The 27,662-nt window shown below is 37.4% G+C and overlaps 1 protein-coding gene across 9 annotated transcripts in view; it reads left to right on the forward strand.

The window, feature by feature from the left end:
• PPP1R9A (protein phosphatase 1 regulatory subunit 9A) overlaps positions 1-27,662 on the forward strand; it is a 292,878-nt gene that overhangs the window by 258,644 nt on the left and 6,572 nt on the right. For 5 of the 9 annotated variants that reach the window (XM_054692354.1, XM_054692358.1, XM_054692359.1 and 2 more), the window contains 7 exons: positions 2,560-2,717; positions 3,216-3,513; positions 13,952-14,039; positions 14,139-14,216; positions 22,442-22,640; positions 24,453-24,572; positions 26,530-26,712. In XM_054692354.1, the coding sequence (XP_054548329.1) occupies positions 2,560-2,717; positions 3,216-3,513; positions 13,952-14,039; positions 14,139-14,216; positions 22,442-22,640; positions 24,453-24,572; positions 26,530-26,712 (1,124 nt within the window). The remainder of the gene's footprint in view (positions 1-2,559; positions 2,718-3,215; positions 3,514-13,951; positions 14,040-14,138; positions 14,217-22,441; positions 22,641-24,452; positions 24,573-26,529; positions 26,713-27,662) is intronic. The other 4 variants (XM_054692357.1, XM_054692360.1, XM_054692361.1 and 1 more) reach the window with 2 other exon arrangements.

Genomic DNA, 27,662 nt, shown 5'->3' on the forward strand with positions numbered 1-27,662 from the left:
TAATAAGCAGTTCTTATGATCCCTCAATTTATTTGTTCAGTACATAGTGAGGGAATAGCTCCTGCAATCCTGTTTGTTGGGTGATTTGCAGGGTCCTTCAGGGCCAGGATTCTATTGCAAAACGTGTCATGATTACAAAAGTAAAATGAGCTTCCCTCCTTGGGACTTTTTGTCATCATGTAGCCAAAACTATTATTAAACCAACTAACCAGAAATCATTTGAGAAATAATGTTTTCATAGTTTTCAACATGTCTTCCTTTCGTAATGCTCTCTTAACACATGTGGAAGATTAATGATAGTATTTCATGGATAGCCTGTTGGAAAGTCAGTTTCCTTGAAAAGTTGCATCATGTGTGATTTTCAGCACTGTAAACACTGAACTCTAATGACATTAAAATCTTATTCTAGTAACTTGTGCAACACATTCTTCTCTTGGTCTATCATGAGGAATACACGAGATAGTGCATATGAAGTTGCTTTGTGTTATAGAATTTTCAATCTAAATAGAAGGTAGATAAGCTGTGAGACCTGCAGGTATGACAGTTGACTTACTTTCATCTGTGTGGTATTTCCACATTTTGTATGTAAACAAGAACTTGTAAGGTTAATTCTCTACAAATTATCACCAGTAATGAACTTTTAATCAGCAGCTGCAAGTTTAGATTTTCCTAGAAGAAGGAAGTTAAAGTGATCAAGGAGATTATGGTATCTCCACTGACATAAAAAATAAAGGTATAAGTAATTAGAAAGTATTGTCTTTTATATATCTGAATGGCTGACTCTCTGAATATTTACTTTTCTTTCCAATATAGGAAATGAAAAGTTAAAGTCATTGAGTGGGTATATTTCCTAGAGTAAAATACATTTAATTTGTTAGAACCATATGCCAAATGTTAAATTCTGTAAATAAGAGAAGTACAAACTGAGATGCTTCCTTGTTTTGGTTTTCTATTATATTTAGAGCACATCTTCATAATAGTACTGTGAACAACAATCTCCTGTGGGTAATACTACTGTAAGAAATTATTTTATTCTATTAATATCAGTGCTTGTAAATGACTGCAATAGTTATTTGCTTTGATAATTTTAATCCAGAAGCACTTAATTATCAATTCCTTGAGCATTGTGACTTCATTTAATGACAGCCATTCTGAAAAGATAAAATAGGATTAGTGATCGAACTACATTGTTTATAAGGAGTAACAACATTCACAAGAGTGAAAACTACAAGCATCCAGAGAGCACTTTTCCTCAGCCAACACCTATGTGTGTTAATAGTAACCTTTCTCCTTCCCCTGTAGAATGGTATCTTGGAATCTGGGAACAAGATGAAAGGTGGCAAGAGGCAGATTAAAGAGCACCATGTTGACCCTCCCTTAAGCCTTACCAGTTCATTCTCTTTGTGTTCCAATTTACTCATTTTCTTCTCCTTTTCTCATTGACTCTTTTTTTATTAAAAGACTTAAACATTTTACTTTGGAAAATTGGTGGTGTTCCCAGGGGGGAAGAGATGCTCTCCAGAAAAAAGAAGTGAGACAGACAGAGGCACATAGTCATAACTTGGAATATAAACTTACATGTTAATGAAAGAAAGGGGGATATATATGCTACCCACCCATAATACTATATTGTTTCTGTTTGTTAAACTGTTTGGGTAACCTGATCTTCTTTTATTTCCTGAGTTAGCTTAAATTCTTCACTGGTCATTCTAGAGAGTTCAAAGAAGAATGAGCTAGATTGTCATAACCTGTTTTGGCTAGAAAAAATATATATATTAAGACCAAAATGATAGAGACTTTACGGCTTATTAAATTTTGCTGTAGAAAATGAATGCTGATGGCCACTTTCTGTTACCTAGGGTTGGCCTGGCAACTTTTTCATAAGTTTGTGTACTTTGCTGTTAAGATCACCAACTCTGGGATGTAGGGGTTGTCTCACTGCTATCACATTATTGCCGCTACAATCTGAGTTCAAACCCCAGCCAGAGAGCTAGCCCGCATATGGCATAGCAGACGTCTCCTGTCTTGCTGTTGCTCCTTCAACAGTGTGTTTCGTAGATCCGCCTGTTCGCTCTCCATTCTATCTCTGGTGAATCCTCTCACTCCCTCACCTCTGGCCTAGATCCCAGTTCTTGTATGCATAAATAAATAAAATAAATCTTTTTAAAAAAAATTAGTAAGATCACCAACTCTGACATATCTTCCTCTTTATGTTCATCAAATACTGCATATGCCTATGCATAAATAAACAAATAGAAATCAGTGCTTTTAATAAATATGTTATAGCTAGGTCTTATGGTCTTTCAAAGTTAGATTTTTGTTGTTGCCTTGTTCCCCTTCACTGTTGGTTTCCTCTTAGACATTGTACTTTTCTCCTAAACCTCAGGGATTTCTCTGTTACTTGTAGGTTATCCATCAGAGGACCTTTCTTGGTTGCCAGCTGTTTTCTTGTGTGGTGTTACTGATGACCTTGAGATTTTGTTCCCAGTGTCTGTGGTCTCTTTGTCAGTGCTCTCCAAAGGCTTTTCTCTCTGATTATTTTGTCCTGTTGTTTCTTAGATTTGAATGAAGCGGTTCCAGAGACAGAACGCCTAGATTCAAAAGCACTGAAAACCCGAGCTCAACTCTCCGTGAAAAACAGACGTCAGAAGCCCTCTAGGACAAGACTGTATGATAGTGTCAGCTCAACAGATGGAGAGGACAGTCTAGAACGAAAGGTGAGCACCATTGACTATTTTCTGGTTTGCAGTGTTGGTCTAGATAATCGTTCCAACAGCTTATTGAAGATAATGATTTTCCTGCAGCCAAATTCTATTCATAGTTGGAAACAGCTGGAACAGTTCACGTCCTGTGTCCTCAATTTTTCCTTCACTTGAGATGTTATTATAATCCTGGTTCTTTCTCTACTTAGTCTTAAGCTCATTAGCCATAATGTCTGATTTCATGATGGTGCTTTTAATATTCAGCTGTGGGCTCTACCTAATAGAGAAGTATGAATATACAAGTAATTGTTTCTGTATGTCTTAGGTATCTGTGTTAACTACAGTGGTAATATGGTAAATTGTTGTAACTATGTGGTCTCATCTGTAAATCAACAAACAAAAATTGGTTTTCTTGGGGATTCCCTTAAAACAGGTCAGTCTGATTTCAAAATGAGTATTAGATGGAACTGAAGCTGAGTGCATAACCTCCTTTATGATCTCTTATACCAACAGCCTTCAGACAGTTTTTATAACCACATGCATGTTACCAAATCACTTCTGCCCAAGGGTTTGAGAACATCTTCTCCAGAATCAGATTCTGGTGCTCCATCCCTCACCCCAGTGGCTAGCAGTGTGCCCTTCTCACATGACCTCGCCACTGAATTTCAAGGAGGACCCCTGCACCCGGAAAGGGAGCCTTCCTCCTCTACGTTGGGAGATACTTCACTCTCTTCTTCAAAATCTGATCAAGAAATGGAAGAATCTCCTTGCCACCATCAAGCTACCACCAAGAAAATATTACAAGAAAAAGGTATTGTTTAATTTGTAGGCTCCTTTTTTGTTTTGTCTGACTTCATTAACACTTCTATTTGTGCAAAATAATAATGGCTTTTTTGTAATAATCATAGTTGGTTGCTAATAATCAATATTGCTTTCCTTTTCTGTTATGGGCTAAGAGACACCCCCTGCTAATTAATTTTATTATTTTTCTCTTTTCCTATTTGGTTATTATTTTACTACTTCAACTCTCCTCAAGTTTGGTATCAAAGGAAATTCTTCAGGAGGACGTCTAGAGATTTCATAGTCTAACAACCCAGAATTTCAGTAAACACTAATGTAGTTACGTAGAAACATAGTGTGAAAATGAACACTATATCGGTCTTAACCATTTTCTTGTCTTTTATTGAGAAGAAACTTTAACAATAATGATTTATATTACAAAAGGATGTGTAGAGAAGCTATGGTAATGCAGGGAGATTAGTAAATTAAATATGAAAGTAGACTCTTAGAATTAATATCAGAATTTCATAGAAGTGTTCATAGGTTTCCGTTTATCTGATTGTATGTTTTAGTTTATAGACATTGTCAGTCTGTGTTTAAGCTAGTTCAGTGATATGTTAAGTATAAGTTCATTCCCATACCCCATCTGACATGTTCATTTAAAGTAAACAAATACATTTGGTTATATTATCTTTCACATCTTAAAGGCATACATATAAACACAAATGCTTTTTGGTGTGTATGTGTTTTTTATGTAACATTTTTGCCCCACAAAAATGAATGATATCAATCACATTATTCTGCAATTCTGGGTTTTTTTTTTTTTTAAAAGATTTATTTATTTATTTATGCAAGCACTGGGTACAGTCAGAAGCGCTGGAGGGTGAGAGAATTCACCAGAGCCAGAGCGGGGAGCAGAACAGCCAGACTGACGAAACACACTGCTGAGGGGAGCAGCGGGCGGCAGGAGAGGTCTGCGCGCCATGCGGGACCCTCCGCCGGTGGCTGGGGAGCAGCCGGGGATCGAACCGACACTGCAAAGGCTGTGGGCAGCTTCGCAACCCAGCACTCAACCGCTGCACCACTGGGGAGGCCCTCTGCAATTCTATTTTACACATAATATTTTATGGACATCTCTGGGGCAATATATACAAATTTAAATGAGAAGATAATTTTCTGCAGTGAGTCTATAATATAGCTGAAGCAACCATTAAATAATTGATGGACATTTTGTCTGTGTCCTGGAAGTTTTTGTTGTTGTTTATTTGCTTGTTTGCTTAACACTGTGAAAAAATATGAGCTTCCTTGTGCTTCAGTTTTATATTATGAAGCTTTTATTTCTGTAGAACAAATTTCCAGAAGTTGAATTGGTAACCAGAGCATACCGTACTCAGAGGAACATGTATAAATTAAAATGCTTTTATTGTTAAAAATAAATGCTGAAGGCAAATAAAATAAATATTCTAAGTAATAGGAAAAGAACAACCAAAGAACAGAAAGCAGAGAGAACAGGAAACTCAATTTAATGAATTTTTATTGACGTGAAAGCCTATTCCGAACTCTCCCCTACAAAAAAATTACAGTAAAGTGTACAAATAATTCCAGGTAAAAGTGAATAGCCCATCGGAAGGATGCATTAAAAAATAAAGAATAAGAACAACACAACATTAGAATTAAAAAAGAAGATACAGGGGTCAAAACAACTATTTTTTTAAAAAAATATTATGAAAACTTTATGGTAGTAGATTTGAAAATCTAAATAAATTAGAGAATTTCCTACCAGGATATAACTCAAATTGGTCTAAGAAGAAACCAGTAATCACAGATATGAAATCTACTGCTGTAGCTTCTATTTAGAAAGGCACTTGGCTAAAGTGGTTTTATAATTCTATTCTGCCAACTCTTAAAAATTAGACTCTACTTTATGTTAGTTATTCCAGGTAGGATATTTCTCATTCACTTTATGAAGCTAAAGTGTTAAAAACTAGTAAAGTTTGAACATAGGAAGAAAATCTTCTGCATGTAGATTCATTTAAAATATGTTCCCAAGTAAATTCAATCTAAGAGTACAAATTAAGTTTTATTTCATAATTAGGTAGAATTAATTCTTAAAATGTGAGGATAGTTGAACATTAGAAATAACATACTCCTGAAGAGTTGGCATACTATATTTCTGAATAATATAAGGTGTTCAAACCAATGTTACCTTAATAAAACCCAAATTAAAAATAAGAACATCTAACAATGTAGATCATCATATCAGCAAAGGAAATGACATAAAATATTATAATATTTATAGAAGTTGAGGAGCATTGAATGTATTTCATCAGATATTTCCAGGAAAAACATAAGTAAAAATTATAGATTAGAAGGAAATTATGTAAATATGATTGGTTAGTTACCAGAGAGCAACCACAGAAAGTCCCTGTTAAATATTGAATCTTAAATCATTGGCTCAAAAATTAGGCATAAACCAACTGTCATCACTGTTTTTACCATTTTGAGAATATTCTAATTGCATAAAATTAATCTGTATAAATTTTGAACAGAAGCAACAAGTGTTTATTTGAACAAAGTGTGGGTGTTTATTTAAAAGATTAAGTGCTTAGATGTAAAATAAATATATAAAATTGAATATCTTCATCTTGGTAAGGTGAACTGTCTAATAACATATTTTGAAATATAATTAGAAATTAATGAAGTACTGGATGAATAGAGGGATAGCTATATAATAAAGCACATTTATAAAAATTGGAATTGTAAAATCCAGGTGGCAGATAAATGTTTGTTCATTGTAAAATTCTTTTGTCTTTTTGAAAAATTGAGTGGTAAAAAAGAATGTCATTTCTGTCCATACTGATCTAAAAAGTCAGTTCAGTGGACATTAATGGAACTTGACAAGATGATTCTAAAATTTATAAGAAAGAACAAAAGGCCAAAATTTTAAAAAATCTCTTCAGAGTAAGGTGGATGATCTTGGCTTATTTGATGCCTGGAATTATTTAAAAAGTGATAGAAACAATTTTGTATATTATTTCTATAGAGAAGTACAAATAGACTAAGGCACAGAATAAAAATTTAGAAGCAGATTATATATATTATGTATGTATATTGCACATATATATTGCATATGTATATATATGACAAGTTCATGGGTAGATCAGCAGAGCAATAATAAAGTTTTTAATGGATTGTCTTGGGAAAATTGGTTATACATAGTTTAAAAATTATAATAAATTTCCCTTCATTTCATATGATCTGAAAAATCCATTCCAAGTAGATTTAAGACTTAACTGGATAATACAAAAACTTTAAAACTTTTAAAAGACTATATGGGGGTATATTTTGCGCCCTTAGGGTAAGGAAGCTATCTTAAAACACAAAAAGCATAAAACTTAAGAAAGAGAATAATAAAATCAATTGATACTAAAATTTTTTTTAAAATCTCTTTTTCAAAAGATACAATAAAGAATCCCACAAACTTGGAGAAGATATTTACTGCTCATATAACTAAGAATTAGTATCTATATTATATTATAACTCCTATAAATCACAATAAGAAGATAGCTAATGAGAAGGAAAAGATGTAATATCCTGAACAGCACTTAGCAGAAAACTAAAAAGCAAATTACCATACTATTTATGAAAAGGTGGTCAACTGCATTAATAATCAGAAAAGTGTGAAATAAGTCAGACAAGATACCTCTTTATATCTACTAGCAGGCAAAAAAAATTAGTCTGATATAATCAAATGCTAGTGAATATGTGAAATGACCCATTGAGTATCTACAGGTAGATCTGAATACTCTTTGGATACCATTTGGTTTTACCTGGTAAAACATACCCTATGGCCCAGCAAGTCTTCACCTCATACTTGATTTCAGTAAGTCAATAAGCTTAAAAAAGGACCCCAAAACCAAAGTTAATTGGTAGATCTTATCACTAATATACAAGTAGCTTCAATGAATTTTTTAAATGTCAAAAATAGGCCAAGGATATAAACCATAAATTCATTGAAAAGAAAACTCATGTTTTTCTACAATATGAAAAATCTCACTAATGAGCAGACATGATCATTTAAATTAGATACACATCAGATTGCCAAAACTTTGAAAGAATCTACCAACGCACTTCAACAGTGGTTTTCCATATACATGGCAGATGTGATTGTACATCACGGTATTTTTGAAAAGTCCATACTCATTTATCTGTGCCAGATTAAAACTTGTAATCTTTCTACAAATATACTGTGAACATCGAAGTACAATTGATTTGGGGGGCCCACTCTGTTTTGTCAATCTTGGTAAGCATCATCATTTTATTCCTACTCTTTTCTCCTTGGTTTTCTTTCCTGAGCCTGCTGATGGCTGGAATTATCCTCCACCGACTGCTCTTAGCTACAGATCTTCTAGAAGTTCTGAGGCAAAAATCAAGGGCTTAAGGAGTACAAAATGCCATTGGAGGCAGGGGAAAATATGTCAAGCCTGCTAATTCATAAAAATGGTTGTCAAGTTGGTGAACGACTTGCACTGTAATTTTGGCCTACTTTCAAAAGAATTAAAGGCTTTGAAAAACTCTCATTAATTAACCTAAATTTTGAATTATAATAGCACTTTCATGTATTCATGGCAAACCCTCTATATCATCACTCCAGAAAAATATGTATAATAAGCTTTAATCGGTCCATAAGAAGGGGAAACAATGGAAGCATATATTTTGGAGCTATAGTTTGAGAGCTTGTGTTCCAGTGTTTGAAATTATCAAACTAGCTATCTGAAAGGAATTGTATTGTAATCAATGAGTAGAACATTCACACATGAAATCTAGCCAAAAGATTTTCAAAAGTGGCTAAATCTTGTCTACATTATTTCTCTCTGCCTCTTACTTCTAACTTATTTATGAATCTTTGTAGTCAGGAGATGTTTACTCTCAGATTGAAGGCATATTACATGGGTGTGAATTGTGCTTTGCAGTCCATTAACAGTAATGCATAGTAAAATGTGAGGATTCCATTCTTCTCTCCAATGTTCCCCTGGTTTGTTACCACCTCTTCTTTGGGATTAAGCTCCAGTGCAGTGGTCTTTCTGACACCCCACATTCATACTATCAGCTAGTAAGGCCTTATATTTCCTTGCCTGCCACTCTCAGTCTCTGTTGAAACATGTCAGAGAAGGAGACATATCAGCCAATGGACTCCAGTAAATGCCTTGAAAGTCAAAGTCTAGTCTTCAGCTTCCTAAGTTCAGAAATTCAGTAGTATACCCAGATTTAATCAAGTTCAGAGTAACTGATTCATGCTCTTCAAACTTAGAAAACACTGGTTTCTAAAGCAGAATACTAATTTTTAAATTTAGTAATTTTTAAATTTATCCTTTGGGAGGATAAGCTGATATAACAATCAACATCACTCATTTGTTCTCTTCTTCCTGATTGTTAGGTTCATAAATCAGAAAGTTGCTCAGGATTGATTGGATGTATATATGGAATATACTCGTAAGACTGAACTGATTGGTGAATTGCCTGTTTCACTGTAACGGTCCTATTATTCATGACCCTCAAGAATTCTACCTATATATGAAGGGAGAACAATGATGTAAGGAAAAAAAAAAAGAATGGGATCTCATAAAATAAATAAACTAAGTTTTAAAATAGCCCATAAAAATTGCTAATGTATTAAAAATAAAAGGAATTCCACCTACTCACTTCCCAAGAAATGGACCTCAGTGTCATTAAAACGTTAGGGAAATCCCAGGCTTCCATTGTTATAACATTGTAAGGGCTAATAAAATATAAACGAACACATCTAGTTTTGTTGTCTTCAAAATCCAATTTGCAGAGTACCATTTTGTACAACTGTCAAGTTCTTATAAGAGACTAAATCCACTATTCAGACCTTGACTCAACAGAGGTTAGGTAGGGTTAACCTGATTTCCCTCGGCGTATGTGTGTTTATATGTGTGGTTTTTGTAAGTTAGTGGTGCAACAGTAATGGAACTAGAATATGGTTTAACAATACTCGCAAGTCCAAACTAGATTCCACATTTACATTCTTGCCTAACACTCTACTCCAGGAAAATTCTGATACTTTTTCAAATCCCAGCTTAAATCTTTCTTCTTCTAATGGACCCTATTCCCAGGTAAAGGGAATTAGTCTTCTCTCTGATAGAAATTGTCACACTGTAAATTTTCCTTTTCTATCAATTTGCATGCGATAATAAGTGATCTTTTTGTCAAACATGAACCAAAGTTTTCCTCATTTATCTTACTCATCTTCGTATTTTTCATTCCCAGCAAAAAATATGCCATATAATTAATACCTAATAAGGTTCTTGAATAAATATGTCTCTCCAGATACCCAGTGCAGATCTTTTCGAATAGAAGCCATCAAAACCAAATTGAGTCCCCACCTGTTTTTATAAATAAAGTCTTTTTGGAACTCAGCCACACTCTTCAATTACATACTGTCTCCTTTCATGCTCTAAGACAAAGTTGAGTAGTCGTGACAGAGAATGTTTAGCCCACATACCTAAAATGTTTACTGTCTGGCACTTTTACAGAAAAAGCTTGCTGGCCCTTGTTCTAGACATATTCCTTTCACTCAATACTGCTAGATAAATTGAAAATGTCTCAGTCACTGGTGCCATTTATATAGGTTTTTTTGAAAATAGTATGCCGTTACTTTTGGTCTATCAAGTTACCGTAAAGGTCATCATTAAGTTATGGCTGTATTTCATTGCAGTTCTATGGAAGCTACTCTGGTATTAGTTGAACACCTAATTGAAGTTGTATGTTTTCTAAACCACAACAATACTACCTTTACGAGTCATCATCTTGTCTGATATTTGTGGGATCACAGAAATCAGGATACAAAGAATTGTAACTGGCTAACTGATAAACATCAAACTCCTTTTCAGTTAAAATAAGAGGAAGTCAATATTATTTCTAGGGGCTTATAAAACAAGTTACATGGTAGTAGAAGGCGTGGAAATATTTTCCTCATTCCTAATCTTTGAGTAACCTAATACTAAAGTTTTGGCGTCTAGAATTACACAGCAATAGGCTTTTTGCTAAGGCAAGGTTATATAGAATAAATTAAGCACTATCAGTTCCTGATCTTGATTTCTAGAGGTTTTTATCCTAGGTTTATATAAAGTTATTATATTAGCACATTGATTGACGCAGAAGATGCCATCAAAAATACTTGTTGAATTAACGTCTGGGTAAATAGGACCTGGCTTTTCAAAATCTTTACAGGATTCATTTATTATTAATATGTTGCATTAGCCTTCTGTCCATTAAAAAATAGTCAATTTTATCATTGCTCAGTGAAAGACAAAATTATATCTAGCTGAGATTGATAACAAGATTGTTTACAGGGAACATACAATTAGAGTAGCCATTGAAGGACTGAAAAAAAAGTAGGGAAGGAAGGCATGTGAGGTAGGGAGAAGGAATCAGCAGAGACAAGTACACAAAGGATGAGCGTAAAGGAATGGGGCTGATCCTGGGGTAGTCTGTATTGCAGGTTAGAGTAGTTGCATGTAAAAATCTAACAAGTCGATTAAGTCTGTAGCTCTAGAATTAAATACTTTAGATACCTCACCATCTTGTTAGAAACCACAAGATGTTTGAACAAAGGAATAAAGAGTAAAAGATACTAGATGTGGAAAAGATGAGATGGGAGACCTGTGAAGTGAATAAGAGGTAATGACAAGAAAGGATGACTCAAGAGCCATAAAACGTTAAGTTGAATAGCTACTGGGGGAGAAAGTCAGGAAGTCAAAACTGATCACAGCGTTTCTAGCCTTAGAAAATATGGTCTTGTCATTGACAGAAAATAGAAAATCAGAAACATTCTGGGGAAAAGATAGTTAACTTAAAGAAAAAATAGATGAGGCACAGAGCTCAGGAGAGAAGCCAGGGCTAGGTAGTAGATTTCATAGATCCCACATTAAAGAAAGCATCTTTTTACAGCAAGATTAAGGAGAGTATAATCCAGGAAAAAGCATTAGTATTTAGCTATCAGGAGATCACTTATTACTGTTGAAAACGTGGACCAGGTTGCCAAAGCTTAAAACTGAGGCACTCAACCTGAGGACTCAGACTTCTAATTGCTTGTGAAGGTAGTATTGGAGAGATTTCAAAAAGCCTAATGGAAATATTGCATGCAGCTAAGTAACTAAATAAACAAGCAAAATGTCACATTTCTTTTTCATTTCCTGAAATCATACCAATCCATTGTTGGTTTTTATACAGACTAGAAGTTCTGATGTGCATTAGAGATGCATTTGATTGATTTAAAATGGCAAAGTGCATTATTACTCAATCTTGCCTCTTCAGTCTTTTGAAAGCATTCAAGTGTTCCTTGGAACACACTTTGGCAAATGTGTGAGATAATGATGTGAAGTTGCCTAGCAGCAGGCTCTGTGATGGGCAGAATCAAGGTTTCAGTCCCAAGATGTCCAAATAACTGCAACACTAATAGGTTACAGAGTATTTCCATGTACATTGTCTCCTCTTTTCTTCTCACTACTCATTAAAACATCTCCCAGCTATCCTTAATTCAGAAAATAATTAGGCAATATCATTTTTTTTAAAGATTTATTTATTTATTTATACAAGCACTGGGTACAGTCAGAAGCGTGGGAAGGTGAGAGAACTTCACCAGAGCCAGAGTGGGGAGCAGAACAGGCAGACAGACAAAGTGCACTGCTGAGGGGAACAGCGGGCGGCAGGAGAGGTCTGTGTGCCATGCGGGACCCTCACCTGGTGGCCGGGGATCGAACCCGTGCCCCAGAGGCTGCGGGCAGCTCCGCAACCCAGCGCTCAACTGCTGCGCCACCAGGGAGGCCCTAGGCAATATCATTTTTAACTTTGCACAATCCTAGTCCTTATGCTTCAGGATTGATCTGGAAGAACCCAGCACTTTTTCTTTTCTTCTGCTTCTGTTAAGAAAATGTAATCTTGCTTTTCTTAAATGTCCATTAGCAAAATCACCTTAGAAGGCGCATTTGCTATGTCTATGGATTTTTTTTAGGTGTATGTGTCACATCTGTAGCCTTTTAATTCAGTTACTCAAAGAATAATGATGCAAATGTCCATAATAAATATTTGAGACTAGAGATGGAATTTTTTAACACGGACATATATCTGGCTCTTGTGTTTCATTATGTACATTTCAAGGACTTGATTATTGTAATCTGTCTGTCATTAACTACCAATATGAAAAGCTCATGACAAAAAAATCCTTGGAGTGTTTGTCATCATCCTGTGCTTCTTTAGTGCTTTGTAATAGACTGTTAAATGTGAACTGTGTGTGTTCTTCATGTTTTGTAAGGTATGTGTGTTTAAAAAGTATCCCTGAAATAAACAAAAACTATAAAAAATATTAGCTTGCAAGGTTAATCAAACATTTCTTAGGACTGCTGTTTTCTCTATACTCCATGTCGAAAAGTTGCTAGAATTTTTAAAAAAATTTTAAAAGATAGAGACAGACACCAACAAACACAAAAAGCATAAAATTTAAAACACCCTTTGTTAATTATCTCAAATAACTGGATACGCTAAAAGATAATAGCATCCTTTGCTAAATAGTTCCAGGTAGTGCCTTAGTAGTTATCTACCTGATCTGAGATGGATAAGGGCCAGTAGTGGAATCTAGTGTCCTACATTTGACATTAAACTCCATTTGTAAAGCCTCTTTGACTGCGTTTCGAGTGCCCCATCACTGGCAGCTGCTGAACTGCAGAGTGCTCGCGTCACTTGTAGAGGCAAACATGTTTCAGCTCAAAACACTGGGGAGATCTGGGGTCCTCCACATAACAAGAGGCTATCCAGGTTACTTCTGAGAGAGATCTTTCAAAGATAGAAATACTTGACACCTGAGTTCCTGCTTAAGTAGTGTCTCCCATGTCCAGCCCCACCCTACTCCAGAACTGCCACATGCCCTTAGCAAGGCAGAGACCTTCTGGTCTCTGGGAAAACATGGGCTCTCACTTTCTCTCTAAATCTATTAGACTCTCAGGAGCGATATTCTATGCTGGACTTTGGATGTGGGTGGCAGTAAGCTGATTTACCGTCAGATGCTCTAGAACCCAAAGGCAAGAAAAAGGTAAAGAAGAGAGCCCAGGTGTTTGAAGCAGAGTTACAGCCAGAGAAAGAATAAAAGGAAAGTAATGTTTGAATGTAAAGAGTGATTTAGTAGTGTTTATTCTAGTTTATTTTGCTTATTAGTATATTTGAAGCTAAAACTTCAGGATGAGTGTTAGGCCTCTGTTTAGCAGGATCTCTTCTGGCTTAATTGACTATTCCTTACCATGCCCATATTTCCTCTGCCTTTAAAAGTAAGGCATCCTCTATTTTCTTTTACAGTTAGGAATTGAGGCAAATGCCTTAGACTCAGAGATGCACTGACTTTTGACTCATGGCTTTAAAGGAAATAATAATTTTTACATATATATATGTCCTAGATGGTGCCAAAGGTCCCAAATCACCAAGGGCATCCAGTTCATTGGTGATGCAAGGAGGAAAAATTAAGCGGAAGTTTGTGGATCTGGGGTAAGCACTTCATGATGTTATAAAGCAAGCCCTCTGGTAAAAGAAGGATTTAAGGAGAAAGTGTCACTTCCCTTCTCTGACTGTGTATTGTCATTATAGGGCACCTTTGCGAAGGAATTCCAACAAAGTAAAGAAATGGAAAGAAAAAGAAGTCAATAGATTTTCTTCAGGTAACAGGTATGGGTAGGTGATTAAGAACACAGATTTATTTCTCTGCCTAAACTTTCTCCTCCTTCCAATATTAACCAAAATCAGTGTTCTATATCTTTGAGCAGAAGTAATACAACTAGAGTTGAGATGAAAGGAAATTTTTACAGTTTATTTCAATTATAGCCTATATCTGGCCTTGGTCATATCCACTGATTAGTTACTGAATTATGGTCAAGTGAACCACAATTTATGTTAATCGAAACACAGCATAAATGTATCTAGGTGATGTGGCAAATTAAACATACCACAACTCTTTTGCCTGTCTACCTACAATACTGGTTATCTTCTGTTTTTGTTAAGTCTGAAGGGGTAGTTTTGCATTTGAGTTGTTGGTTTTCAAGACTGTTCAGTCCACGTGCATATAAGCTAGACCACCATCTCTTGTGAGATCTAGCTATTTAGTCGATTTTTGCAGGCCCTATCAACTATGCTGACTTCTCAATAAATTATTTCCTAGAGAGAAGTGAGCTGTATACAACATAATGTCCAGTTTTCCTAGTTTTATTTTGAGATTACATGTTATAACCTGAGATTTGTGTAGGGAGAAAGTAAAAACTTAGAGCTCTGTAGTCTGACTACCTAGGTTTGAATTAGCCCTTCCATTTACTGCCTTTATAATCTTAGGCAAGAACCTCCCTGATTGCCTACGGGTTAAGTCTCACTGCTGTGGCCTGAGTTCAATCCCCAGCCAGGGAGCTAACCCACATATGGCGCAGCAGACCTCTCCTGTCTCGCCTGCTGCTCCCCTCAGCAGTGTATTTCAGTAGATCCACCTGTCCTGTACCCCACTCTGAATCTTGTGAATCCTCTCACCTCCAACCCCACCTCCCCACCACCTCTGGCCTACACTTCAGTTCTTCTATGCATAAATAAATTTTAAAAAATCTTTAAAAAAACCCCAAAATCTTAGACATGTTATCTAACCTCTATGCTTCTGCTTTGTCATCTGGAAAATGATGCTAATAGTAGTACCTACCTCATAGCATTAGTGTAAGGATTAAGTGAATTTTCATGTGAAGCATTTTAAATGCTACCTGGCCCAGGTATTCAAAATTAATTAGTATTCAAGATTAATTAGTATTCAAAATTAATAATAAAGACAATAGTTTGCTATTATTATTGGTAAGCTACAAAGCACTTTTGCATTTATTACTTCATTTGACTTTTACAATAAGAGTGGGAGGGCAGACGCTGTTTTATTGATACTATGCTTCATCATCATAGAGTTCAGTTGATTTGCCCAAGGTTATACAATAGGCAGTTAATGAAATAGGCTTCACCCTAAATGGGATGTAAGTCAGGCATGAGGGGAAGAAGGTATGTAGAGGTGGTTGAGTTCACTTCATCATAGTGGCCAGAGATGATCAACTCCTTATAAAAATACCAGGTGATAAGCAATCAAATCTTGATTCTGTTGGTGAGCGCCCACCTTACTGTAGCCAAAACCATAGTCAAGGGTGGCTGTCACTGACACACAACTTAGCCCTAGCTAATGCCAGCAACTGAACCAGCAACCAGCGAGCTTCTGGTGTAGCTGCCTAGTCAGCTCTATATTTTTGAATGCATTAGCTCTGGAGTCTCTGCTTCTGCGGCCACAAATAGTTCCACATGTACCAATGTCATACACTCATTTACAATTAGAATCATAATTTTAATTATATGTAATTATAGTAGAATTTTGACAGAGCTGAAAGGAATTCATGCAACTGACATAATTACGTGAAGAGGGACAAGAAGAGGGCATTTTTTGTTTCAAGAAACTAATTCTAGCAGCTATCACAGTAAGGAGTTAACTAATCAAATCTAATGACAGCCCCTGTTCTTCCACATTGATTGATACTGGGCCCAGAATCATAGAACACATATTCTAGGAAGAACAGTTATTGCCCAGTAGACACTTAATGCATTTGAGGTGGTTTCACTGAAGGGCCCCTGAAGGTAGGTGGTTGTAAGCATTCTCAGCTGCAGGTTCCCTTTATATTTGTGGCAAAGAATTGGGAATAAACTCATCACCTGTCAGGCTTCCTCAGTGAAAGGAAAGAATGATTCATGGATTGAGTTAGTAATCTTACTAGGTTGTAAAAATCTGATATGATCTTTTAATCAGTTATAACCTGAGGCTACTAGACTTTGAAGAGGTAAGACATTGACTGAGTTTGATCTTGGTTTTAGTTTTTCAATTCCCAAAGAGTTAAGTTTCCTTTATTGTATTCTTTATGGAGACATAAAATCTCAAATGCTTGACCAACATAAGACAAACAGAAGAGGTAAAATAATAATAAACCCTGCAAAGAAAAAGGTTGGGATCTGTCCTTTCCAAATATGTGCTCAGTGCACATTCTGATTAAAATATGCAGCATAGCAGATAACAAAAGCAGGAAACAGTTATTTGCCAGAACTTGTTCATCCCTTAAAATACACACCAAAAAGTAAAATAAAAATAAAAAGAATAAGTAGGCACTGGTTTCAGTGGAACGTCTGATTTAGAGCTCTGTAGGAACAGGTTAGTCACTGAATGGAAAGGCCTGAGAGCATATACGTAACTCAGAGTAAGGTTTAATGGTGGATGTGGGAAAATGACAGGAAGGCAGATGGCAGTCCTTTGTGGAAGTGAATTTGCGTTCACCTTGGAAGTATGAACAGTGGAAAAAACAGCTGGAATCCAAGTGTTCATCCTGACTTTGCTGTGGGTAAGTCTCTGAATTCCTAAACCTTTGTTTCCTACCAAATAATCAGTGAGGTACTCTAAAACCACCTGGTCTCTGCTTCCCCATTCATCTCTGCACTACCCATCTGGTAGCTTCTTCTCAAATGTGGCCATGGAGCACTAAAAATGTGGCTACTCTATATTGAGATGTGTCAGTGGAGAAAATCCATGCTGAATTTCAGAGACCTATGTGGAGAAAAAAAGAATGTGACATATCTTATTAATAATTTCATAATATTGATTACATGTTGAAATTGTATTTGCAATATTCTGGATTAAATATATTATAAAAATTAGTTTGACCTCTTATTTATCTTATGCGGCTACTAGAAAATTTTAATTTCTCTATGTGTTCATATTATATTTCTATTGGATAGTGTTGATCTGTATGATTTTATGAAAAACAAATCCTCTTTTCATTTCTGAATCACCATTCAAGTAATCTGTAAATTAGCATGATTTATTGGTTTATTTTTTATTTACCTATATGTACTCCTATTTGCTCAAAGTGTCATTTTTTTATATAAAAGTACATATGATACAGCAATATGAATTATTTTCAAAGTAAATTGGATAGGGAAAAATAAGATAAAGCACAAAATAAGAAGGATACTTATAATGCTCCATCTTGAGCAATACCTTTGTTTATAACAGTGGCATTCGGTGAAAGTCAAAAGTGTAGTGTCAAACTGGTTAAGAGCCTGAGTTCAAATTCCAACTCTTCTATTTATCTTGGACAAGCCACTTCAACTTTCTGTGCCTTTGTTTCTTCATCTATAAAAGTGAAACATATATGTATACACACACACATATCCATACCTCTTACACAATTGGGAAAATTGAGAGTATCACATTTTAAGTCCTTCATAAATATAAGCTATGGTTAATATAAGCTATCTTTATCATTATGGACATTTAAAGCTGTTCAGATCACAGGGGTATTCCCTGGACATAATGTGCTCATAGCCTCATTCACCAAAGGGGACTTGGATACCCCTTCATTGGTGTTGTTTCTCTCAAACCAACTTGAGTAAATCATGGCGTGATGGTGAGTTTGAGATCATACCTCGTGCCTCGCACCAGGAGGGTCGCCCTGCTGTGTTTCTGAGTAGGAGCAGAGACTCTGCTTAACAGTCAGCTGAGCTGGGGTGGAAACATCCTCTTTTTCAGAAGAGTTGAGTGGTACAGAGCAAAACATCTCACCTCCTCCTAAACCTGGGCCAAAAAGGCACCCCAGGGAGGAGCCAAAATTTTCCTTTAAAAAAACCAAAGACTTTTAAAAAACAAGAAACAAAAATGCAGCTGTAAATGGCTAGTGGAGAATGGCACCATAATTTGAACCTGGACAGTTTTAAAGCAGCATCAACAAGCCCCTTTGTACCCAGAACAGGGATGACAGAACTCAGCGTAGTGCTGCCGGTTCTTCACTTGGGCAGAAGAACTGTGGGTTCTCCCTGGCACTGGATATTCTTAATGCCCAAAGGCAACTTTGTCCTCAAAAAGAAGATTTTTTTAAAGTCTGAAATTTTAAAACTTAGCTTTTTTAAAACTTCAGTTTAAGTTACAAATCTTGTCATTTTGGTTAAACAGCTAGTAAAATTGTATGCAAATTAAAAGCAGCAACTCTCATGGAGACCTTTGAATAATGTTAGCTTAACCTCAGTTGGAACAGACATGTTCCCCCAGAATTGGCTACTCTATTTTTAGCAGCATTCATAAATTTAACCTACTCAGTTTTCTTTTTAAGTACTTAATTTGAAGCTATTCTTTCTCCCCAATTCCTAACAATAGAACAATCAGAAATATAACACTGACTTGTGATTCGATTTTTTCCAAAAATGATGGCCTTTATTATAAAGCTAAAAAAGAAGGTGAAGGAAGTGCGGAACACATACCCATTTTGATCCCCTAGAAATTATTTTCAGATCCTTTAAGAATTCCTTTCTACCAATCTTGATTTTTCAAGGAAGTCACTAAGAATCTATATGGAGCTTATGCACCCTAGTCCATAAAATGTGGTTAGTGTCAAAAATAAAAGTTAAGATGAGAAGAGTAGGTGGGAGAGTAAAAGAAATGTGGCAGGAAGGTGGAAAGGAAGAATTTTATGTTATTCCCAACAGATTTCTCTACAAAATGAATCAGACTGTAAGAGTAGTTAGTTGCAGACTGACCAGCCGAGTCAAGCAAAATCTGAGGGAGGACGGTAGGAGATTAAGGAAAGACGGAAATAGACCATTTGGGCCATTGTTAGTGAAAGCTGGGACCAGATGGGCTGTCGCAGAGCAGACCCACCCAGTCCTGGCACAGCACATTTATTTATACAATCTCAAGCAAGGTGGGGGACAAGGCAAGGTTGATGTGTTTGTGACAGTTAGCATCTTGGAGGTATCAGGAGGTGCCAATGTTTGCAGCAATATCAGAAAGCTGCATGCCTGTGCTGAGCTCAGTGTTCTAGCTTAAAGGTCACAGTGGGAAGACACCCTCTTTCTATGCCTCGTAACCGAGCAACTGGTTGCTGTCTCAGGTCATCCAGCAGATCAGGTCATCCATCATGGATCAGGACTGTTGTTCCAAGAGCGCATGCCCCAGCTCCCAACAGTCAGTGATAGAATAACTGCTGTCGAGCCCCCTCTGCATGTCCAGTAAGCTGATGGGTTTGCAATTTTAAAAATGAGTATACTGTATTCTACGCCAAAGTACCACTAGTGGTCCAGTTGTTTAAGGATACTGGGAAACAGGAGTTATATCAGCTCTTGTGCTTTTAGAGTCAAGTATATACAAATCAATGGGGGAGACAGAATACAGCATCAGCGGGAAGACCGATAAGCCTTCTGGAAAACAGGGAAATACTGTTCAGTATGCCCCAGGACCTGGCAGTTTGCAGCTATGAGGACAGTGGTTTCTCCTTAGAAGTGGGCTTTCATCATTCTCTACGTGACTGTTCCTCCATTCTTTCTGTTGTCCTGGTGTGTGATGTGAGGAAAGAAAGCCTCTGGATAGTACCCAAGACTGAGTTTCCATGATCTCATTCATCACACTCACACCGAGGGCTCCGGATCTGTCTTCATGAAGTGCTGGCTATACAAGTTGACATAGAATTAATAGTCTTGACTGTTTTCCTGGCAGTGAGAACTGTATGAAAGAGTTTAATTAGATATATGGTCTTTACTTTTCGTTTGAAATGCTGCCTGAACAGGAGTTGAACTACGAAAAGTCCCTTTCAAATAAGGCATTAGAATGACAAAAATTAGAAATATTTTTATTTCTAATATTCTTATTTCCTGCCTACTCCAAAATAAAAACTTAGTGGTGGATTTTCTAAAACCATTGTTACAAAGGCAGTTCCCTTGGGAATAGAGCGAGGTAATTGTGCTATAATTAATTAAGGCCTGTTTATAAATTTCAAAACACTTTCCATATGTTTAAGCATTATCATGTGTTACTGAAATTATAGCTGAAACTCATAAAAAAAATTCCCACATTACTTTGACAAATTGATTCAGAAATTTACAGCCAAAAGGGAAAATAATGATCAGGTCCCGTTTATCTTAAACACGCCCAGTTATAAGAGAGCTAGACTACAGAGAAAGTATTGTATCTTAGAGCTTTCGACATTTTTTTATTGGAATGTGGGACTGAGCTGAAAGACAAGCCTTAGAGTTAAATTATGCCTGGAGAGATAGTAAGAACTGCAGTGAGGTTTACTTCCCCAGAGTTATGTGGTTATATTTTCAGGGACTGGGGGTGGGGAAAGGAAGATGAGACCCAGCTCCATGGAGACATTCCCAGGGTTATTAAGCTGGAGATACTAGTCTTGGCTTCCCCGGGAGACATATATTTGCTTTCCAAAGGGTAAGAACACAAGATCCTTCCCAAGTCACATATGTTTACATTAAAAAGATTAGATTTCTCTCCCATTCTCAAAGGGGAGGAGAGGATAACTGTCCCTCTCCTATATAACAATCCAGATTCATATTTTTTGGATTCTTCACCTACACTGTAAACCAAGTATAGAATAACATCTGGTTCTCATTGTGTAACTCTGGAAAGAGGAAATGAGGGCATGGGGAACCAGCGCAGTAATTTTGTAAGTAAGTAATGACCGCCTTTGCTCCAGAAGCCCCATATTTACATTCAGGATATTAATAAATATAGATATTAAAAACAGTAAGAGCCACCTCAACCATGGGTTGAAGTATAGCTTCCAGGTCAGCTCCTTTCCTCCCTTACCCTAGATTCTAATTCAATCCGACTAGGTGCCCAGGGATCTGTATTTGAACAACTGCCCCAGAAGATTCTTACCAGACATGTTTGGGAAACATGACGTGTTTGCGAAACAGGACCGGGAATAAAAATGCTGCTCACAGAAGGCAAATCTACCTCTGCTACCCTGCTATCTTAAGTTCATTTATTATAAATCATCCTAGCCCCATCTTTTGATGGGGACTTAGAGGCCCATATGGCCTCAAGTGATCTCTGAAAATGTTTCACCAAACTCTGGACCCAGAGAACCGACAAAACCATACAAATCAAGAGTGTCAAGTCTGTGTGTTTATCTTAAGATATTCTTGAAACTTCCCAGGCCACCAACAGTGTGCATATATGAAAAGCCACCAAGTGTCTGAAGAATGCCACTCTACAGAAGCAGTGTTTGCCATTCTGTCCTGACAGTGGTGGAGCTGTTGGGTGTGCCCACGCCAGACAGCAGGGCTGGACACAGGATTGGTGGCCCAAAACTAGTGCTGAATTTTTTGCTGCACATGCTTAAAAATGCAGAGAGTAATGCTTTAAAGCGCTTTCACACATACCATCTTGTTTGATTTTTAACCATATATGAGGTACATAAATTACTTTTTAGAGATGAGGAAATAGAGGCTGAGAGAAGATGCAATGCTATGTACTCAGGAACTGAAAGACCCAGGACTAGGGTGTTAGGACTTCAGATCTCATGTTCCCCCTAAGAAAATGTGGTAAGGTTATGATGAAAACCAGTAAGGGGTGTGTTCTGCTTAAAGTCCCATGAATCCTGAATTTCCAAATTATTTATTTAAATTTCATTTCCTAAGGCCCCACATGCTTGGGAATATGAATTTAGAGGAAGACAGGAAAGAATGCTTGTTATGGGCCAGTGTCCCAGCGGTGAGGCGCACGTATGTGGCAGAAGTAAAGGGAAAACTGTGATGATTAACCTAATAACTGTTCCTAAAATGCCCTGCCTGTCCCTGATTTTTAATTCATCCACATACATTTCTTAGCTCATTTCATAAAAATTCACCATGGCATTAACAGTGCAAAAATATTGATCATTGTTACTGAATTCAATTAGATGCAGAACATATAGCTATTAAGATTAATATTCTAGGCAAAAGTAAATCTTATTTTATCTGTTGTGTAGAACAGCTAGACTCCCTGAAGAATTTTGTTCCATAAATCTCACATGTGCCCTTCTTTCTTGTCTAACACACCCAATCTTTTCATAAAACAGGGTCTTCAGAGGCAGGCTGGACCACTGGAAACCGAAGCCAACCTCCCCAACTCAGGCCTCCCTTCGCTCGCCTTGCATGCCTTTCTCGTGGTTTAATGAAAGTCGGAAAGGATCCTATTCTTTCAGGAACCTGCCTTCACCTCCAAGTTCCCTGCAGCCTTCTTCTGAGACTCTAATTTCACATAAAAAGGGGTCCAAGGTAGAAAACACATGGATTAAAAAGCAAACTAGAAAATCCCAAATCCTTCCTTTCCTTCAGTCTTTGGAAAGCATTCTCAACTGTGTTTACTCTGGATCCGAGAAACCAATGTGATAACACTGCAATAAACAGTGCATGGTATTTCTTGCGTGGAGTGAAGAAAGCCTCATTTAACCATCACCTTCTTTAATAGTGGTCCATTCTAGATTGTGCATTACTCTGATTTGCCTGTCTCTTCACATATTGCTATTTAATCTCAGTTTGACAGTTAAGCCATGCTGGGAAAGATGCATTTGAATCCTGGAACAGTAAGTTAGATCTGTTTACCAAGCATTCCACTTTAAATCAAATTCCAAAACTATTGTGCTGTGCTTGTCAAGACTTACCAGAAAAACAAGTAAATTTAGTAGTGAATATTTGTTCAATACATATAAGTGAAACCCTTTAAAACAAACCAATGATGACATAGCACCCTATTTATTTCTTCTTTTAAATTGAACTTCCATGTTGAAAAATCTTTGTAATTTTATCACCAAAGTTCTTTAATTTTAGCAGAATTGGGAATTATATGCATGGATGGTATTTATTTTTCAATGCATGATGGTTATTTCCAGCATGACGCTGCAAACTTATCTAACATTTTGTTGAAACACGTAAAGTCACTAGCTAACTTTCTCACGTTGTTTGGTCTCCTTTTATCTGTGTTCACTTTTCTTTCTCAAACGGAAATGTGTGATTAACTTGAATTCTTTTCTTGAGGTCAATAGCTCATGGGGTTTTGACTAGGTTTGGGCTTGTGTCTCTGTTGACGGTGTCAAATGGTAATCACTATGTCAAATGCACTCCTGCTAAAATGTTCTCCTACTACCCTAACTCCAGGTGCTCAGATTCAGAGTCTCCTCTTCTGAACTTTTAGCAAACTTTGCAGTTTGTTTAGTACTTGTTTTTCCAGCCTCTCACATGTTATTTATTCTTAACAACCAACTAAACTCAATACAAAGAAACCTAACAGAAATCTAACAGTCCAACTCCTAATGACATGGAATATGAACCAAGATGGCACCAGTCGAGTACTTAAGAGTCTTTGGGAAGCCAGTCATTCTAGAATGATTACAAAATAGGTTTTGACATAAGTGGGCCACGCTGACCTGGAAAACTTGAGTTTTATTTACACACTCCCATGTACCCAAGTGGTAATTTGGAAAAGTGTTACTGACTGTGCTGCAGTCTCCTAGGTAATCTGCTGGGGCTGTGTGAGAGTTGTATTTTAGCAAGTAACTCCTAGTGCATTGTCAGGCCCTGACCTCCTCCTGAACTCATCATCTTGAAGGTTACATCCAGGAGAGGATCTGCCATTTCTCACAGTATTTATCACGGCCAACAGCAAGTGAGCCTTCCCAGGGGTGCTCCAGCTACCTTCCTAATATGAATTGCCATCTGTTCCTAATAACTCAGGCTCTCCAATACCATCTTGTATTTTTACTTAAACACTGTTTCTCATCACAATTGGGGTCAAAGAAAATAGGCTTATTAATATTACTCCTCTGAGCAGTTTCAGAGGATAATGAATGCTGTACCCTTGAAGAGAGAATGAAGAATCATTTCTCCAAAAACATCTGATGGAGAACGCCCCCAGAAATCCCTGTCCACCGAAGGTGTGATGTTCTCTACCACTGCCCCGTTGAAGTTCATCGCCAAGCCCAACATGAATTACTTCTAAGATTATTTTAAAAGAATTAGAACTTGCTGACACTCCTTCCTATGACTCCCTGACTCTGTTCATATAACACTGAGCTTTGTTTATTTTTACAGAATTTTACCTTCAACGACGACTTCAGTCCCAGCAGTACCAGCTCAGCAGACCTGAGTGGCCTAGGAGCGGAACCCAAAACTCAAGGGCTCTCTCAGTCTTTAGCGCTGTCATCAGATGAGGTATACTCTTGACACTTATGACAGCACTGCTTCCTCAGAACATACATTACATCTGTGCACTAATGCTGGGAAACTTTTTAGAGGAGATTTTGCATATAAGTCATCGAGACCATGGTTTAATATTTGATACGAAATCTTCAGGATTTTTCCCTCTCCCACTCTCTGTCTCAACATGAAAGCAATGAGCCCCTTTGAGCTCCTGCAGCTTCTCAAACTCTCTGATTTAATGGGATAACTCTAAACAGAGGTGTAGACATGGGAGGCTGGGCTCTGGAGAGAAAACACAGGCAATGACTCAGAAATCACATGGGAGTGGATAGATTATCCATTTCCATTCTCCCTCATCTAACTTACCACTACCCGTTCCCCCAAGATTTTGATATTCCCTCTGAGTAGGAAGTGACCCCTAGTTGGGAATCACTATAGTGGAGAGGAGAGAGGGGCTGTTCCCCTAAGGAAGAAAAACTGGCTGAGAAGAGCCAGGGCCAAATTAACATTGCTAAGAATTCTCAGGAGGTAAATTTGTGCCTCAGGGAATTTCATTGGTGGTTGACTTACTGCTGCAAGATATAAGTAGAGAGAAAATAATCTTCACCACAAGTAAAGATGTTTTCACTCTAAATATTTGTTGTTATTTCCTTCTGACATATTTTAGTTTTATAAACTTTTTTTCCCCCTCAAACTTTTCTGCTCGTATTCTTCAGGCTTGGTGTGATGCTAATTGTATTAAAAGTTTGAGTTGCATATGTTATGTCTCCTATTTCCATAACACTTTTCTATTTGGTTCCTTTGTTGCTCCCCTGCTCAGAGCTTGGATATGATAGATGACGAGGTGAGCTGTCGGTGGGCTGTGGGCTGTGTGTGGTGGCTGATGCGGTATTGTTTGAAATTTTCCTGTCTTTGCAGATGATTTTTGAAAAATCAAACAATGCATGACTACTTTCCTCTGTCGTGGAGGATTTCATTTTGCTAAATAGTTTCACTCTCTGCCCTTGTGTATATGCTAGTTTAAGATCTAGTCCTGAGTCAAGATGATCTCCAAATTCCACCTGCAGAGTTCCAGATTTATCTCCCCTCACCATTACTTTGACAGTCCATTCTGCTTCACCCTTCGTCTCCATCCTGACTAACTTCATCCCCTCTTCTGTGTTGCTTGTGCACATCCCTGAGGGGACTTCTGTCTTCTGGACCTTTCATCACCTTCATCTCCTCTCAGCTTAGTGGTTCTAGGAACCATGCTGCTCATTGCGCTACTAAAAATAATATTCTGCACTGGGCAGAGTCTGAGATTTGGAATAAACCACAACTGTTGGGCTCTACTACTTACTAGCTACGTGATCTTGGACAGATCCAACTTTCTGAGCCTCAGTTTCCTTATTCATTGAAAGTAGTTATGGACACTGCCAACCCAACCTTCCTCACAGGTTTGCTTGCTGCTCACATGAAATACTGCCTGTGAAATTTGCCCTAAGGATGATTGAGGGCTAAATGTTCTCCTCTTCTAAATGAAAGATACCTCAACATGTTTAAATATCTCTATTGTCTTATCAGAGCGTAAATGCGGTGTGGTGCGTTGCATATAGAGATTAATGAAATATTTGTTCTCTGTATCTGATAACCTGTCCTAAGTGTTTAATGTAAAAGTTTACAACACTAGAGTGCATTTTTCAATAGGAAACTACCTACATTAATAACGCTGCTTTGTTTGGGGGAATTTTTTAATTTGCAAGTATCGAAAAGCATGTAGGTGGTAAGCGTGTTTGTTATTAACCATGCTAGTGTGTGTACATACTTACCCATACACACACACACACACAGCTAGCGCCATTAACCTATCTTATGGTTGAAAATTAAAAGTGCCTCTCGTAGGCAAGAAATTCCTTTTGTTAGCATAATGTGCCATGCCAAGCCATAGCATTCAGTCCTTTAACAGCACTACGTAACATTCCTATCTCAGATCCTTGATGACGGACAGTCTCCCAAACACAGTCAGTGTCAGAATCGGGCCGTTCAGGAGTGGAATGTGCAGCAGGTTTCTCACTGGCTCATGAGCCTAAACCTGGAGCAGTATGTATCTGAATTCAGTGCCCAAAACATCACTGGAGAGCAACTCCTGCAGTTGGATGGAAATAAACTTAAGGTAAAGAATTATATGTCTATGTTAGGTTGCCAGGTGTAATTTCTGTTACTCATCGACTTAAAATGTTTTCATTAGATAAGAGCATTCTGTGTCTCTGAGTGGTAATTCTCATCAAAGGTCAGCAGAAAGGACGTTGAATTATTTCAACGTAGTAAATGAAGTTTTGGAAAGTGAGTCAGGGGTTCTAAATCAGAGTTGGCTGATGAGTAGGAAAGCCGGGGACTCACTCTATTGCCTCCCCCGAGCAACATGTCGTCCGTGGATTAACTCTGCCTACTCCCTACGTAGCATGAGTTTTAATAATGGCCAATGCAGTTGCCTACATTAGAGTTAAAAACCAGATCCATGAGTCTGCCCTTCTTTATTCATTTCTCCTCCATCCCACCCCTCCAAAACTGGGATGAGGTTTTCCCCAGAACTTGTTCCCCAAATATGTGCAGGCCATGTCTCCCTCCCCCTCCATTGCTCTCTCATCACCACCCATCTCTCTAGTCCATCTCTCTCAGAGACTGAGGTGGCACCACCCCTGTGGAAAAGGGCAAAAGATACTTACATCCCGCCCCCTCAAGCCTCCTGCTGGGCTGATGGACAGATGAGTATCTCTTGACAGTCTTGAAAAGGTTAGAGATCAATCAATAGCTATGAATATGAAGGCCCCATTGACAAGCCTGTCCCTGTTGGGGAGATGGATGCTTCCTGCAGTGAATTCTGAAGGTCATGGAACATTTTAAAGTACATAACCAACACTCCTTATTCTGAATTCTAAGCTCATAGAGCAACCACCTCATTATAATCAGTCTTCCTTTATACAGGGAGAGAATGGCTAGTCTTGCTGACATGAACATTCTGGTCCCAAAGACTTCTTTGGTTCTCATTGTAAATGAATATATTAGTAGGAAGGAAGCTATTTCAATTCCTCCTGCCCTTCTTGGAGGCCTCTGTGGTAGCAG

The sequence above is a fragment of the Talpa occidentalis genome, unplaced genomic scaffold (assembly GCF_014898055.3).
Source record: "Talpa occidentalis isolate TD23 unplaced genomic scaffold, MPIMG_talOcc4v2.1, whole genome shotgun sequence".
Lineage (NCBI taxonomy): Eukaryota > Metazoa > Chordata > Mammalia > Eulipotyphla > Talpidae > Talpa > Talpa occidentalis.